Here is a 16427-nt window from a genome sequence, read left to right as displayed (position 1 = left end):
ATAAAAGTTATCTATTAACCTGGGCAATGGAAACAAAATACACTGCAGAGCTCACCCAATCTAAGGCAGAAGAAAATCATACCCAGTTCATTAGGAAACCATGCGGTCTAGCCCCGCCCTCGCCCCGCCCCCAGCAGATGCGCTCTCCAGGCAGAACTGGTCCTCTTTTAATCCTGATGTTCTATCTGCCTGCACCTCGGCTTCCTTTCCCGCCAGGACTTCTCTCTGGCTCAGCAAACCATCAACGTGTCCCGACTCACCTGACAGGCTAAACCCGGACTGATGCAGGTTCCTCACCGGCGGGTTGGGCCGCGTGGGAGAGCCCCGGGTGGAGCCGGCAGGGGTGCCCGCCTTGGGCGTGGTGGTCAGGTCGAACACCGGCCCATCGTACATGCCCCTTGGCACGGCGTGCAGGTCTGCCATCTGCAGCAGAGAGAGAAGGCACCCTTGAGTCTCTCAACAGCCAAGGGTCTGTTCCAAGCAGCACAGATGAGGCAGTGAATCAAGCGTGCGTAGTGGGAGCTAGAAAATAATATTATTTTTCAATACTAGGGATGCAGTGCACAACATGATAAAGGTACTTAACACTGCTCCATTAAAGATCAAAGTTGTTCAGAATGTAAATCCTAAGAGTGCTCATCACAAGGAAAATGTTTTTTTCTATTCCTTTGTATCTATATGAGATGATGGTGTTCACTAAACTTATTGTGGGAATCATTCCATGTAAGTCAAATCATTATGCTGACACCTCAAACTTATGTTTGTGCTGCATGTCAATGATATCTCAATGAAACTGGGGGAAAATTAAAAGGTTATTTTAAGGAAAAGAGAAGCAGTATAAAACAAAGTGGGTGTTGTGATAGAGTGACCATGGAGGTGGCGGGGGAAGGCCTTTCTAAATAGAGGCGCTTCTAGCTAAAGGTTCAAAGGTGCTCGTGTGGGACCTTAAAGGGGGGAGGCTGGGGAGGCAGAGTGGCAGCACGGATGGCAGAGTTCTCAGCAGAGGAAACTGACGGTGCGAACATTACTGAATAGAACCACCTGCGTGGCGGAGCAGAGTGGGTGGGAAGGGTAGCAGTTTGAGATGAGGTCCTTGCTGGCAGGGATGTGTCCCCGTGGGGGCTTCATTCTCATGCTTTTCAGCACACATCAGAAGCAGCAGCTCAGGGGGTCTGACCCACTGGCCTCTGGCTGTGGCTGTGCACCTGCCCTGGGACTATGGAGCCCACCAGCAACACCACCCAACTGCAGGCTCTGTGCCAGGCGTGGTGTGACGAGGGCTCATGGTTTCACATGAAACAGAGTGCCTCCCCCAAAGGCGCTCACAGTCTATTATACAAACACTGCAAGACCACCCAAGGCCAGCATGCAACCTTCACCTATTTCTTATCACTGGCCAGGGGTAAGGCAATGAGGGCAGGCCCCCAGAGAGCCGGACAGCACAGGACGGCCCATTGTAAGACTCACAGCGCCGTCCCTCTCCTGTCTGACACAGGTGCAGGTGCAGAGGCAAAGCTCATCAAATTTGCAGATGCTCAGGATTTAGGTAAGAGGATGACTACATCTGTACTCCTTCAAAACCTTGACCAATAACTGTATTTCATCAACATTTCTTGGGGTCCAGAGGCAAAGTCACATTCATGGAAATACAAACCTGATATATGGGATGTTTGAGTGTCTTTCTCTTTTCTGTTAGGCCAGAAATGGACTGTGGAATTCTGTTCCATGTTACCTACCTTCAAAGCAATCACTCATAGAGAAGGATGGGAAAGGGACTTAGAGCACTATCATTAATGAATAGTGGAAGGCTGCAGGGATATTTAGAATGAAGGGCAGATGCCTTTGGGAACACAGAGATGCTCAGAGGTGGGTTCAGCTCATTCTCTGCAGGTGCCTGGAGCAGAAATGAGCTTCAGGGAGGCAGACTTGAGCCCAGCAGGCTCCTGTGGAGGCTACGGATAAGGCTGCTGCCACCCGTGGGGCTCTGGACAAAATGGATTCTTTCTGGCTTCTACTCAGTGTCAGCCTCAGTAACTCTTGTGTCTGAAACTAGAAGGAACTCCCCAAATCTGAGCTCAATAACTGGACAACTAATATCATGCTGGGACTATCTGCACAAAAGTAGCTAGCTTCTCAGAATTCTGATTAATTTATTTCAATATATGCTTATATCTCCATCATAATTCTAGAATCCTCTGCTTTTGCTTTTATAACTGGTTGGATTATTGGTTCACCTTCCAATAAAACATTACATGTAAAAACAAAAACAGGAAAAAAAAGAAATCGGTTCTCACAGACAAGATTGGCCAGCTGCCTCATGAGATGGGGAGGCCCCTGGTGCTGCCAACGTCCACACAAGGCTAGATGACTGCTTGCTGTACTCACTGGCGTCTAGGAGTCAGGCGGGACACTGACACACCGAGTTTCTAGGAACTTCTCTCTAATGATATCACGAAGGACACTCACTTCCTGTCCCCAAGCCCCACCCCACGTTCTGCCAGCTGCTGGGGGTGCTGGCAACAGGAAGGTCTCACTGGGCTCGCACCCAAGAACTGCCCTCAGATGAAGAGAGCCACTTGGCCCAAAGCCTCACCCTCTGCCTGGGGCTGGGGTGGGAGGGTGAGGGAGCAGAGGGAGTGATTATAAGGCCCAGACCCCTTTCAAGGCCAGTCCAGCTGAGGCCTTGCTTATAGCTGCATTCTGGCATTGCTCTGTCCTGTCCGGCTTTGTTCACCCTGTCACAAGGTGTGAGCCTGAAAGCAATACCCAACCTCCCTCTCAGAGCCGGCTTCCCAGGCCATGTGCTCTGCAGGCAGGGTGCAGACCCCTGCGTGGGTCCAGGCACGGAAGTGAGTGTGGCTCCAGCCTGGCCACACTGATTTACAAAGTGCACCCCTGCCTCCTCCTCCCCCACCATCCCCCCCAACACCGTGTGCACAGATGACTTTATCCCTTTCATAAGGCAAGGTCGTCAGGACTAGGGCTCAAACTTCACAATCCCAGAGCTGTTCAAACTCTGCTTTGAGGAGCCCTAAGGCTTCCCCGCAGGAAGGTGACCGGGAGGATGGTGCGGGGATAGGAGAGGGAGCCGAGCAGAGTTCTGGACCTCACCGCTCCATCAACCAGAGCTCCCCTGTCTGTAACGTGTAGGGAGGTAGGGGGGTAGGTAGACACATACACAGACATGCTCACGTGAGTGTATCTGCCTACCTATTGTGTATCTACCTACCTGTTCATCTGTGAAATCAGGGGCATAAGTAAGATTTTATTTGAACCACAAAACTTGCTAAAAGACTTATAAACATTTGCCCCGATGGATGGTTCGACACCAGGCAGACACAAGATGGGACACGGAGGGGTGGGCACGGTCTGCTGGTTCTTGTTGTAAGCCTTAAAAATTATTTCTTAAAAATATATACAGAATTATTTTGAATTACTAAAATATTTCAATTCTACTTTGAGAAAAAGCACTCTAAAGATGAGAAATCGTTGGAAAAAAGCTTTCTTTAGCTAAGAAAGTTTTCGAAACCCCCTTTTATAAACTGGATTTCAGTCCGTTAAGTCTGTGCAATTGTCCTTTGGGAAGAGACCCGTGTTGTGAATCCCTGGGAGGATCTAGAACGCACAGACCCCTCCCCATCCAGCGGTTCCTGCACCTGTGCTGAATGGGTCACACAGCCCTTTCCCCCCACCGCTGGGCTCCACCTGCTTCTCACCTTCCTCCGCGCTTTAATGCGCTTGTAGACGTAGTCCGAGAAGGGGCTGCAGGGGATGAAGCGGCCAGCCCCCTGGGTCACGTGCAGGTTGCCATCTTCCAGCATGATCTTGCCCTGGCAGATGACCACCAGAGGAGCCCCGCGCAGCTCCATGCCTTCAAAGATGTTGTACTCTGCAGCCTAGAGACAGGGGTGAGGAGCAAAGCCTTGGTTATGGGTATAGTGAGGAGAGAAAGAGAAACACAGTTCTCCTGGGCTTGGGATCCCGCCTTTAGCATCCCTAGGAACTGATTCAACAGGTAAGCTGGGAACAGCTTACAAACTGTCTGCAACCTTTCAGTGGGCAGAGACCTCGGGAGACAGATGCTTGCTAACGATGGGCTTCCTGGTAAAGAGAAGCACCAAATCTTTTGTAGGGTCCTCACATGGAAGTAAATCTTTGTCACTGGCAGTGTTCAAAGAGAAGGTGAGTAACTGGTAGTGATGGTGTATATGCTGTTTTGTACTGGGTGGATGGTTTATACAACCCTTAGGTCCCCACTGGCTCAAAATTCAATAATGTGATCTGACACAATGTTTAAGCAAAGGCCACTCCCACCCAAAATGGGCTTTTCCCCTACCTTCCTCATTTATTCAATAAGTGCAAGGCACTGTTGCAAAGTGGTTAAGGGTATCGGTTTGGAGTCAGGTTATCTGGGTTTGAATCCTAGCTTCACATTTCCTTGCTGCATTACTTAACCTCTCTGCATCTCTCCTTCCTTATCTATAAAGTGGGGACAATAACAGTGCCACCTGGAGAAGAGTGTTACAAAAATTCAACAAATTAAAAACACAGTGCCTGAAACATAAGTGCTTGAAAATACATTTTCCTAACAAATATTTTATGCCCCGTTCTGTCAGGTGGTGGTGGTGGTATGTCATGTCTGTCTCTTGCTACCCCATGGACTGTAGTCCACCAGGTTCCTCTGTCCATGGGATTCTCCAGGCAAGAACACTGGAGTAGGTTGCCATTTCCTTCTCCAGGGGAATCTTCCCGACCCAGGGATCGAACCCACATCTTCTGCATTGCAAGAGGATTCTTATCCACTGAGCCACAAGGGTATGAGGCTTTAACTATTATCTTTCACATGAAATTCCTCACAAGGAAGTTATCAGAGCTGCTGACTGATTTTTTCCTGTGCTTTCTCCCTCTGGGCACCAGGTATCATTGCAATGCTGGCCCTCCTAGAGTGAGGTATGCCCACAGGCCTGGCTTTGGCCAGTGCGGGGGGAGAGGAAGTGACGTCCTGGGAAGGCTTTCAGGGCCACGTCCTGGTCCCCGGGCTCAGCAGTCATATAGCGCAGGTAGAGAGGGTGCCTATACAGGCCCCTGCCCTGAGTGACTGTGATGGGCAGAGTCCCTCTTCTCTGCCCATCCATTTTGCAAAGCAGGAGTGAGAAATAAACTGCTGAGGTTTTATATCCCTGGGAATTCAGGATGATTGGTTATTGCAACACATCCTCGCCTGATCACCCTGGCTCACCACAAACTCACATCTCTGCTGACCCTGTTCCCCACCCATGTTTCCCACTCTGCTCCATGCCCACCCGCTCAGGCCATACCGACTGGTGGTTCTTGGCAGAGACGATCTTGACAGCATCTGGATCCCAGATCACCAGGTCGCTGTCAGAGCCCACGGATATTCTTCCCTTGCGAGGATACAGATTGAAAATCTTGGCGGCATTTGTGCTTGTCACGGCCACAAACTGGTTTTCATCCATTTTCCCTGTGGCCTATAAAAATACACACACAGAAAATGGTCCCTCCAAGGCTTCTGAGTTCAGAGCAGGGTGACCACAGTTTAGTTCAGTTTAGTCACTCAGTTGTGTCTGACTCTTTGCGACCCCAAGGACTGCAGCAAGCCAGGCCTCCCTGTCCATCACCAATTCCCAAAGTTTACTCAAACTCATGTCCATTGAGTCAGTGATGCCATCCAACCATCTCATCCTCTGTTGTCCCCTTCTCCTCCTGCCCTCAATCTTTCCCGGCATCAGGGTCTTTTCAAATCAGTCAGCTCTTCGCATCAGGTGGCCAAAGTATTGGAGTTTCAGCTTCAGCGTCAGTCCTTCCAATGATTCTGTGGCTCACTGGGTGGGCTCAGGCCCAGAAATACAAAGAGGGGCTTCAGAAGGGGTGAGCACAGAAGCCCACCCAGTGAGCTGCAGAATCAGCTGCAGCTCTGGGCTGTCACGATCACCCAGACAAAATGGACAAACGCATGGCTGCATGGCTTAGGATGGAATTTACTGCTCTGAAAGTATGCATGTTTTTTCCAGATATGTACATACATTTACTTACTTTTTTATCCCTTCTAACTCCAAAAGGGATTATAGAGATTTCAAAGTAAAAGCAAATGTAACTGTGAGCCCATATTTTAGATATTTCTATTTGCATAGGCACCCAGTAAATATGGAAGAACCTTGCCCAAATGAAAACAATGGTTATCCCTGGGTTATGGAATTCTGAGTGATTTTTTTTATGTGTGAACTTTTCTGTGGTTTCCAAGTGTTCTTTGTTCAGCAGGTATCATGTGAGTAATTTTAAGATATGTATTACCTTTTAGCAGTTCCAGATAGTGCCAAAATAAATATATATACACATATAAATACATAACAATGTAAGAAAAGATGAAAAAAACCTGTTTATATGAGAAGAGACAAAAATATTTATACTTTCCCCCTTTTCAAAACAGAAAACTTGGGTAAGGAAAGAATTTAGCTTAAAATCTAGTTTTGACCTTCCTGGGAACCAAGAGGGGGAAAGAAAAAAAAAAAAAGGAAACTTGGATTACATGGTATAGATGTGTATTTTATTTGGCTCTGAAATGAGTGTCTGGGATTTTTTAAATAAAACAGAGGGAAGTGATCAACTTAATAATGAGTTTTATAAAGGTTAGTCAAATCTTAGGAAGTGACTTCATTTGCATGGCTATGTTTTTTGTCAGCTTCTGTGATGTTAACAAGGAAAGTAAAACCACACCACTTTGGCAGAAGACTTTGACAATTACCTGTACAGTCTGGATGACCACACAGCCCAGTGCAGGGCGTCCTTGGTGAGCAAATGACTTGAGTCTGGGTCATAGACCCCTCGCCTATCATATCAAAGGATTATAGCCAATCCTTTATTCGTACCATCAGATGAAGGATGTGTTTCTGGTTCATGTGCATGCATGCTAAGCTGCTTCAGTCATCTCTGACTCTTTGCGACCCTATGGAGTGTAGCTCAACAGGCTCCTCTGTCCATGGGATTCTCCAGGTGAGAATACTGGAGTGGGTTGCCATGTTCTTCTCCGGGGATCTTCCCAACCCAGGGATCGAACCCACATCTCTTATGTCTCCTGCATTGACAGGTGGATTCTTTACCACTAGCACCACCTGATTCATAGTCCTTCACAATCTAGGAGGCTTCTTCAGAACCCAGCCCTCGGGACTCATCACTCTAGAAGGGACATTCACAAACCACCTGGTTCCAGAGATACCTGGGCAGGTATGAAGCCTCATCTGCACACTCAGTGCCCCCAGGGGTGAAGAGGAGCAAGGAGCGGGACACTCTGATCTGGCCTCAGCTGCCCTCCTATGACCTCCATCCTTACCACGGCCTTGTCCCAGATGACAGACATGCGCTCCTCCACACCGTTGGTGCCCTCGGGAATGGCGGTGAAGTTGTCCTTCCCGATGGCTTTCTGGGCAGTGCTGAAGGTGCAGTGGGCACTCCCGGAGAGCTGCAGGTCTCCACTGGCCGAGGAAAACGTTCCATGTGAACAAGGAGACTAGAGGCACCCCAGGGGCCCAGAAACCAGGGTCTAGGGTAAGGATGTGGAGTGCTGTGCATTGAGTTTGGAATCCTTCCCCTCCCTCTTGCCAACTGTGAACTTGGGTGATTTCTTCCACTCCCTGGGACTCAGTTACCCCATCTGGAAAATGAGGGGTGTGGATTAGATCACTTCTTATGTAACAGTAAAACAGGGACCCAGACGAGTGATGGGACTTATCCACAGAGGGCAGCAGCAAACGAGTCTCCCTGTAATTTTGGTTCGGTGGTCCTCATGACCAGCTGTTAAAACTAGGAAAGTGATTTTTTGTCTCCTGGACCTTCAATTGCTCAATCTGTAAAATAGTGATGATCCTCACTCAGGGTGATGTCTGTTGTAAGGAACAATGAGATCACATGTGTAATCTCACCCTAGTGCTTGGCATACAATATGTATTAACTGCTGTTACCATTACTAAAATGATTACTGGAGTACCTTTTAAAATACAACGGTGGAGAGCCCATTGTCTGTGCTCAGCACTGCAGGGGAATTCCTGATGTGCTTTTCTCTAGTCTAGCTGATGGATGGGTGGCCCTGCTCCTCATTCCATTAGCCCTAAGACGTCTCCACGCAACACCCACTGCTTGTCATTCTGCACCAACCTGGCCAGCAAGGAGTTGATGTAGTCTGGAGTGGTCGGGTCAGGACTCAGAGGTGGGGATGTCACAAACGCAGCCGCCTTGGCCCAATTCTTGCTCCAGTAATGGGTCCCATCTGTGCCCAGGCTGGCAGTGATGGGCTCACCAAAGACCACATTTCCTGGAAGGGGTGGATGAGAGGCAATGGGTTTGCATAATATATGTGCTGCCCTGGGACAGGCTTAGATAATCATGGTCCCTACTCAGCTTTCTCAAAGATGTGACTCTGAAGTCAGGCAGGTGGGGTTTTTCAAGTGCACATTCCCAGCTTTTCTAAGCCTTTGCTTTTCTATCTTCTAAATGGGAACAATTTTGTATTTGGCAGAAGCCACTAGTTGCAAGATGCAGCATGCATTCATGCTCAATGGCTCAGTCGTGTCCAACTCTTTGCGACCCCACGGACTGTAGCCCACCAGGTCACTCTGTCAATGGGATTTTCCAAGCAAGAAAACTGGAGTGGACTGCCATTTCCTTCTCCAGGGAAATCTTTCTGACCCAGGGATTGAACCCATGTCTCCTGCATTGGCAGGCAGATTCTTTACCATTGAGCCACCTGGGAAGCCCCACAAGATGCAGCATTTCTTCTCAAATTTTGAGGTAAATTAAAAGTTGAAGCAAAAGAAAAAATATATACATTAACTATAAGATTCATCCCCATTTCAGCAATGCGAAAATGTGGAATAAATTGGTCCTGGAGTTGATGACATTAAGACAAGGTCTACTTCCCAGCCTTGTGAAGATGAAGGGTTTGGCATACACAGAGTGTCTGGCACTTGGGAGATGCTAAGGAAAAATTATTTCTTTACACCTCATACTCCTTTCCACTGCAGAGTCCAAAGCCCCATATGTGCCCACGTCACTGGGAACTGCTAGATTCTGCTGCTGCATGGACACACTTTAAACCCATTCCCATGGATGACAGGCCTCATGATCTTTTTCCCATCATGTTTGTTACTCCTTAACCTACGGCAACAAGGGAATTTGCTCAAGGACACCCAGCAACCTGGGACACAGCAAAGATGAGGCTGGCTTCTAGGACCCTGTTTTTGGAATGCAGGGCTGAAATGCCCAAACCGGAAGACAGGAGGAAGGATATTGGGACACATACTAACCTAAGCTGTTTCTTAAAGAAGGGATGGTGACACAGAAGGCAAATGCCATCTCAGAGAGGGTGGGTTGGTACCAAGTGTCTTTGTGCCAGATTCTTGGGCTAAAGATGCTGGTGCTGCCCTCGGCTTCTGTAAGTTTGGTCGTCCACCTTCCACATTCAGGTTCCCCACAAGATGAACATCTAAGAAGGCTCTATGGCCAAGACTACAGCTTTTGCCTAGGTTCAGCTCCAATCAAATGGTTTTGGTTGCTTGTATTGGGAAGAATTCTAAATATGCTCTGGTCTCACTAGAGAACACTCATGACTGACTTGCAATGTCTGCCACGTGCAAAATAAGGAAGCAACAGCAAAGATTCCCACAAGATAGTCCTGCTCCTTGGGATGGGAGTGAGAAGGATCCACACAGGACCAATGAGAATTTCAAGGGCTCTCCAAAAATATTTACCCAACTAAAGCAACAAAGAAGTGAATAAATAAAAAGCAAGCACTCAAATAACATTAAGAGAAATAAAAACAAATGTGGATGCCTCTCCCTTTGGACTATCTTTAGACAGAAGACTAGAATAAGCAAAGATTGTAATTTACTACAACTGGCTTTGGAGTCTACCTCTCCCCAGCTGGGAGATTCTGGACAAGATGGGCTTCAATTTCCTCGTTGGAAAAATGGTGACAACAAATGCCAAATTCTCAGGGTCCTTCGTGAGTTCTACATGACAATACATTTGAAGTAGTTCTCTCAGTGCAAGGCATAGTGTTGGCCCTCACTAAACTGAAATTCCTAATGTTGATTCTGAGCAGCCAGGCAGACAAGCTACAGAGCACTTGGGGATTAAACACCCTGGGACTTAAACTCCTCTGGTCCAGAGGTAAGAATGAAGCCAGCCATACTCTGTCATCTCGCTCTGAATGCTCCTCACTCTCCCTGAGGATGGCAGTTCATGACACGTCTATTGGCTTCAATCTCAGCAGCCAATCTTTCATCACTAAAGTGATGCCTTCCTTCTACCTTGGAGACCAAGCTGTACTAGTTCTCCTTGCTAGAGTCATGATCCAAAAGGCTAAGGGTGAAGAATTTTTCTACATGAAATTTAAAACAAGACTCAGCATACAATTGAAACACCCTGTCTTTGAAGCCCCCAGATCAACCAAGAATGGGTCCCACGTTGGATGTTGCCACCAGCAGAAGTCACAAGAGGGTGAGGATGCTAGGTGGCCAGGGGGAGAGGTGTGGGGGTGTCCTCCATGAACTTTTCCTTTCTATTTTTGGTTCCATGGCAGGTGGGATCTTAATTCCCCGACCAGTGATAGAACTTGTTCCCCCTGCATTGGAAGCACAGTAGTCCCCACTATCAGGGATCCCTTCTCCTTTTCCTTTTTTCCCCTTCTTGAAGACTGGGTAAGGAGCACTGGACTGCTTTCCTGGTTCTGTCCCGATGACTCATACCCAGCAGCGCAGCCGAGCGGTATCATATGGAGACACTTAGAAGCCGAGAGAGAAACAGCAGGCTTCCTGTGACCAGGGTAAGGCAGGCGGTGCCCCAGAATCAGCCAGCTCAAAAGGCTGTCGGGGCAATAAGGAAGCTTCCCCTCCCAGAAGAAAAGGGTCTCCTCTGCCGGAAGGCCAGGCAGCCACACACTTGGCCGTCAGTCAGCTGGGACTATTTTTATTCCCCTCAGACACTCACATGTGGAGTTTCACAGACCAGTTCTGAGTTTGGGAAATGAGTCACTCATCGTGGGTCTCCCGACTGGCACACGGCAGGCATGATCGTATAGCCGGTCCTAGGAAATCCACCCTTGCAACTAAACACAAACCCCTACGGCCCCTAGGTCTCAACTTCACTAGTGGGGCCATTAAGGTGCCACCGAGGACACCAATAGAGAGCAAGAAACCAAGCTTTGAAATGAAGATAAACTTAAGCTTGGCACAAGGTGAGCACAGGAAGCTAAGTTAACAGCCACGGAGGAAGGAAGCAGACATCAGAAGGTCTTGATTACAGAGCTTGGGGTCATGACAGCCATACCGTAGCTGGATATGGTATAGAGACCCATTCAACACCTGCTCTGAAATAACATGTGCTGACCTGCATGGCTCATGGGGTGGGAACCCCTGCACTCCATCCCCTCAACCCTGGCCAATTACACCATCTCAGGAGCAGATACTGGTTCAGAGATGAACCCACGCCCCAAGCCAAGGAAATGGCAGTCTTTCTGGGGACTTTTGCTTGAGCTGTTGGAAAAGACATTCTCCACTCCTTCATCATGCCCCATCAACTGTGGAGGACAATAGCAGCTTTAGCATTAATTCTTGTCACTGTTCATACTGAAGATAAAGCCAAAAGAGAAGAAAGCAGAGTCCAGAAAGGAGTAAGAGTGACAGAGCCATAATAGTATTGTTTAAATCCCTTGATCCAGCCATGCCTAAAACACCTTCAGCCAATAATTGTTTAAGTCCGTTTGGCGGGGATTCTGACTGCTGCACTCAATATAATCCTGACTAATATGTCCATTTATAAAGTTCAGATAATATTAACTGACAGTGAAAGATCACAGGGAGAATAAAAGATGTACCAACTCTCCAAAGAAAAGATTTAAGCTGTATCATCTTGGGCAGACCACTTACCCTTCCTGAGTCTCAGTTTACTCATCTGCCAAGTAGAAAAAACCCTGAGATCCCACCATCCACACAGGATGCAGAAAGGATCCAACGGACTAACAAAGATGAGGGGCTTCCCAGAGAGCAGGGCAATGAGCCAAACAGGCCCCGCTGATACAGAACAGCTGGGAGGAAGAAGTCACATGGCTCTTCAGGGGTTCTGAGATCTCTGGAGCCCAAATCACCTTTTTTCCTGGCTTGCGAGATGAGGTCGGCCGCACTCTTGCTCATGACCTTCGTGACGTAGAGAGGACAGTTGGTTTGGCTAGCGATGGTGATAGCACGGAACACAGCCTCAGCTTCCAGCTGCAAGAAACAATCCCTGGGAGTCAAAGGGAACAGGACTGTCTCCCAGCACCACCCCCGGCCTCCACAGACTAAGAAGGCAGTGCCAAACAGAGGTTACAAGCCTTGAGGACCTGGAGCTCCACGCCCTGGATCCAAACCTCAGATATGTTTCTTCCAACTCTGTCCCTTCACTGGCAGCTCAGACCCTGCTCCTCTCCTGGGAAGTGGAGATCAGGAGGGTGTGTAAGCAGGGGATTGTTAGGTGAGAGCAGTGCCTGACCAGAGTGGGCACTGCATCAGTGGCCTCTTCTCTCCTCTTCCTGTGATTATCACAAGGGCCACATATAATGGAAGCCTTTGCTCCCCAATCTACCCAGGACAGAATCCCTGGGCAAACATAACCCCAACAGCAAGATATATAACCAGTGAAGGCTGCCTGTGTGCATGTTAAGTTGCTTCAGTCATGTCCAATTCTTTGCAACCCTATGGATTGTAGCCTGCCAAGCTCCTCTGTCCAAGGAATTCTCTCCAGGCAAGAATACTGGAGTGGGTTGCCATGCCCTCCTCCCGGGGATCTTCCCAACCCAGGGATCAAACCTGTGTCTCTTATATCTCCTGCATTGGCAGGTGGGTTCTTTACCACCAGCACCACTTGGGAAGCCCCCAGTGAAGGCTGCTGCTGCTGCTAAGTCGCTTCAGTCGTGTCTGACTCTGTGCGACCCCATAGACAGCAGTCCACCAGGCTCCCCCGTCCCTGGGATTCTCCAGGCAAGAATACTGAAGTGGGTTGCCATTTCCTTCTCCAATGCATGAAAGTGGAAAGTGAAAGTGAAGACACTCAGTCATGTCTGACTCTTAGCGACCCCATGGACTGCAGCCTACCAGGCGCCTCTGTCCATGGGATTTTCCAGGCAAGAGTACTGGAGTGGGTTGCCATTGCCTTCTCCGCCAGTGAAGGCTACTAGGTATTAAATCCTTTCTTGGATGGTAGGCGTTTCTTATACCAATCATCCCCAGGCTTCTCAACTCCAAGATTTCTTTTATTACTGATCTTCTCCAGCCCATCCTAATGTAGAAGTCATGTTTTTGAATGTGCCAACCAACACAATTGACTGTAATAAGTACGATAATGAACCTTCCCCTGTTCTATTAACAAGGCAGGATCTCAGAGCTTGGCCTCTTCTCATGAGTTGGGTCCAAGTCCTGAGTCTGCCATTTAGAAGCTGGGTAACCTCAGGAATGTTACACAGCCTTCCAAAGGCTCAGTTTCCTCCTCTGTGAAGTGGGGATAATAATAGGACCTGACATACAGAGTTATTGAGAGGACTAAAATAGTTCATCCTTGTAAGGCAATGAGCCCAATCCTGGAACAAGGCAAGTGTTCCCTGAAGGCTGGCTATTTGGCTGTATGGCTGATGACAGCTTCTGACCAGAAGGAGAGAGCCTGCATTACTACTGAAAACCCGAATTAGTCCAATTCAGCCCAAAGCAGACATGCTGGCATTTTTCCTTTCAATCGGCAACAGTTTCTTTTTGGATAAATACGACATGCTGGTTAGCCATGCAGCCCAACACTTTTAAAAATATCAAAATAGCTTGCAGATAGACGTCTAATGTTTTTATAATGCAAACCAGTCACTGCCCTTGGTGGGTGCGGCTTAGCAAACAGACTCTAAGCACTTGGCTGGTCCAGCTAGCACCCTCCAGGCTGCTCTCTGTTCCACGTGGCAAGATCAAGATCCCGGAGCTCAAGTGACTGCGGCCACCTTCCTGAAGCACCCAGACATCACAGGAGCTATCTCTGAGCTTTGGCTTCAGCTCTCTGAACAGCATCACTCAAGATGCTCTCCAGGTGTGCTTTGAACTCAAGAGGGGCTGTTCCTCACGTGCCTAGGCCTCCTTCTTAGTGCCTATGCTGACCATTCCAGCTCCCCCATGACCACGGCCCCAGCCTTTTTGATCTCATCTGCCACCCCGAGCACTGCAGGGTTTTCAGCACGTTGACAACACGACTATCTTTGGAAGGTTACATCACCCTCCAACTTCACCCACAAGGGCTTCCAGGGTTGTGGAGATCTATGGCTGAGACGATTTTTACTAAAAAGGAGACAGGAACAGGGAGGAAGGGTGGGATGGGGGGGTTGGAAAAACAAACCAAGGAACAAAAATAGACTTTGCTCAGAAATCCCCTGGCTGCTGCTGTAGGAATCTATCCTGCCAGCACATCTTCACAGGGACCAGCATTTAAGAAAAGTTGCACAAACTGCTGATCACCCTGGCCTGCTCACACTGGGTGTTTTCCAGTCCTTCAAGCATGATGGCCTGTGGTTTCATCTCTCTTGAGCTTCTTTACATAACAGTAATAGCCAGTACTCAGACCGGGGAAAGGATATATCTCTGTTATATGCAATGAGTGTAGCACTAGCTACAAGCAAGTATTCCAGAGAAGGGACTTGGTATGCAGGAGACAGACTTTTCAGGAACACTTTGACCAAAGCCTTGATCACAAAATTACATGTTATTTCAACCAACAACAAAAACAGCATTAAAAACATGGAGTTTCTAGGGTGCTGATAATGTTCTGTTTCTCCAACTGGGTGATAGCTGTATAACTATGTGTGTTCAGTTTGGGAAAATCCACTGTACCTTCATGACAAGAATACTTTTCTCTATTTGTGCTACAGTTTCTTTCTTTAAAAAGATCCTAACAGAGATGAACAATGGGAATATTGTGATTTCTGGTTGTGATTCCTTCTCCTATCTGTCTTTAAAAATTTTTTTTAGTTGAAATAAAATTGCTTTATAATGTTGCATGGGTTTCTGCTGTACAACGTGAATCAGCCGTAACTGTGTATATATCCCCGCCTTCTCCTCCCCGTCCCCCCACTCAAGGTCATCACAGAACGCCAGGCTGGGCTCCCAGTGTTAAACAGCAACTTCTCACCAGCTGTCTGTTTTACACATGATAGTGTACGTATGTCGATGCTACTTTTTCCATGTGTCCTACCCTCTCCTTCCTCTGCTGTGTCCACAAGTCCATTCTCTACATCTGCATCTCCAGTCCTTCCCTGCAAATAGGTTCATCAATACCGTTTTTCTAGAACCCATATATTAATATATGATATTTGTTTTTCTCTTTCTGACTTACTTCACTCTGTGCAACAGGCTCTAGATTCATCCACCTCACTAGAACTCACTCAGATTCCTTCTTTTTTATGACTGAGTAATATTCCATTGTATATATGTACCACAGTTTCTTTATCCATCTCCTACCTGTTGCAGGATGCCGGGATCAGGATGATAGAACAGGAAAGGTTCACTTCACTGACACAGAGGCCCTGGAATTCCCTCCAGGTGCCAGGCTAGTCTCTGAAAGCCAATGTGCTCTCAGGCATACGGGCAGCCAGTGCCCAGCTCTGGGCCTGTGCCAGCCACTGAAGTTGCTGACAGCCCAGACATGTCCAATCAGCCACTAGTTACCATTCATTCACTCTTCAGCTTCTAAGCAGTGATGCTAATCAGCACACATCTTACATGTGGGAAACGTGTACCTGGATGTCCTTGTCACCATATACAAATCAACAGACATCATGCCTATGAAAAACCCATTCAGCCCGCTATCAATATGGCTGATATTGTGCAGGACTCAGAATATGGAGTAAAAGAAGAAGTGGAAATGTCTCTGGGCTTCACACTGATTAAGAATGGATTTAAACATTTACCGCTATTTAAATACAATCCTACTGAGGTACTGTGGAGTGCCCTCTGATTTGTATTCTCTTTAGAGAGGTCAGGGGTCAGAAATAAGTATTTTCCTTCCATTCCTTTCTAATTTTCTCAGGGGCCCTGAGTTGGGTCAGTCAGACATGGTCTTTGGAAAAAACATCCCAGTTTCCGTCTGGCCTTCACAGAGTCCCAGCACCTTTCAAAAGAGTCTGTTCACACACCTTATGTGTATGTGCTGAGGGAGGGGGAGCTGGCTGCAAACATTACAATATAAAATGGACAGCAGGACATTTAAAATGACTAACAAGGTCCTACTGCACAGCACAGGGAACTCTACTCAATGTTACGTGGCAGCACGGGGCAGAATGGATACATGCATATGTATGGCTGAGTCCCTTTGCTGTCCACCTAATACTATCACAATGCTGTTAATCAGCTATA

General features: G+C 47.8%; 1 protein-coding gene across 3 annotated transcripts in view; it reads right to left on the bottom strand.

The window, feature by feature from the left end:
- Window positions 1–16427, bottom strand: part of DPYSL3 (dihydropyrimidinase like 3) — a 121281-nt gene that overhangs the window by 4337 nt on the left and 100517 nt on the right. For all 3 annotated transcript variants that reach the window (XM_055428829.2, XM_055428831.2, XM_055428830.2), the window contains 6 exons: window positions 12158–12278; window positions 8170–8326; window positions 7349–7490; window positions 5319–5489; window positions 3717–3896; window positions 261–423 (listed from right to left, as the gene is read on the bottom strand). In XM_055428829.2, the coding sequence (XP_055284804.1) occupies window positions 261–423; window positions 3717–3896; window positions 5319–5489; window positions 7349–7490; window positions 8170–8326; window positions 12158–12278 (934 nt within the window). The remainder of the gene's footprint in view (window positions 1–260; window positions 424–3716; window positions 3897–5318; window positions 5490–7348; window positions 7491–8169; window positions 8327–12157; window positions 12279–16427) is intronic.

This window comes from Moschus berezovskii, chromosome 8 (assembly GCF_049115385.1).
Source record: "Moschus berezovskii isolate FMDL1 chromosome 8, NW_MosBer_1.0, whole genome shotgun sequence".
Lineage (NCBI taxonomy): Eukaryota > Metazoa > Chordata > Mammalia > Artiodactyla > Moschidae > Moschus > Moschus berezovskii.
The sequence above is the reverse complement of the archived record's forward strand: the minus strand, read 5'-3'. Positions and strand labels throughout refer to the sequence as shown.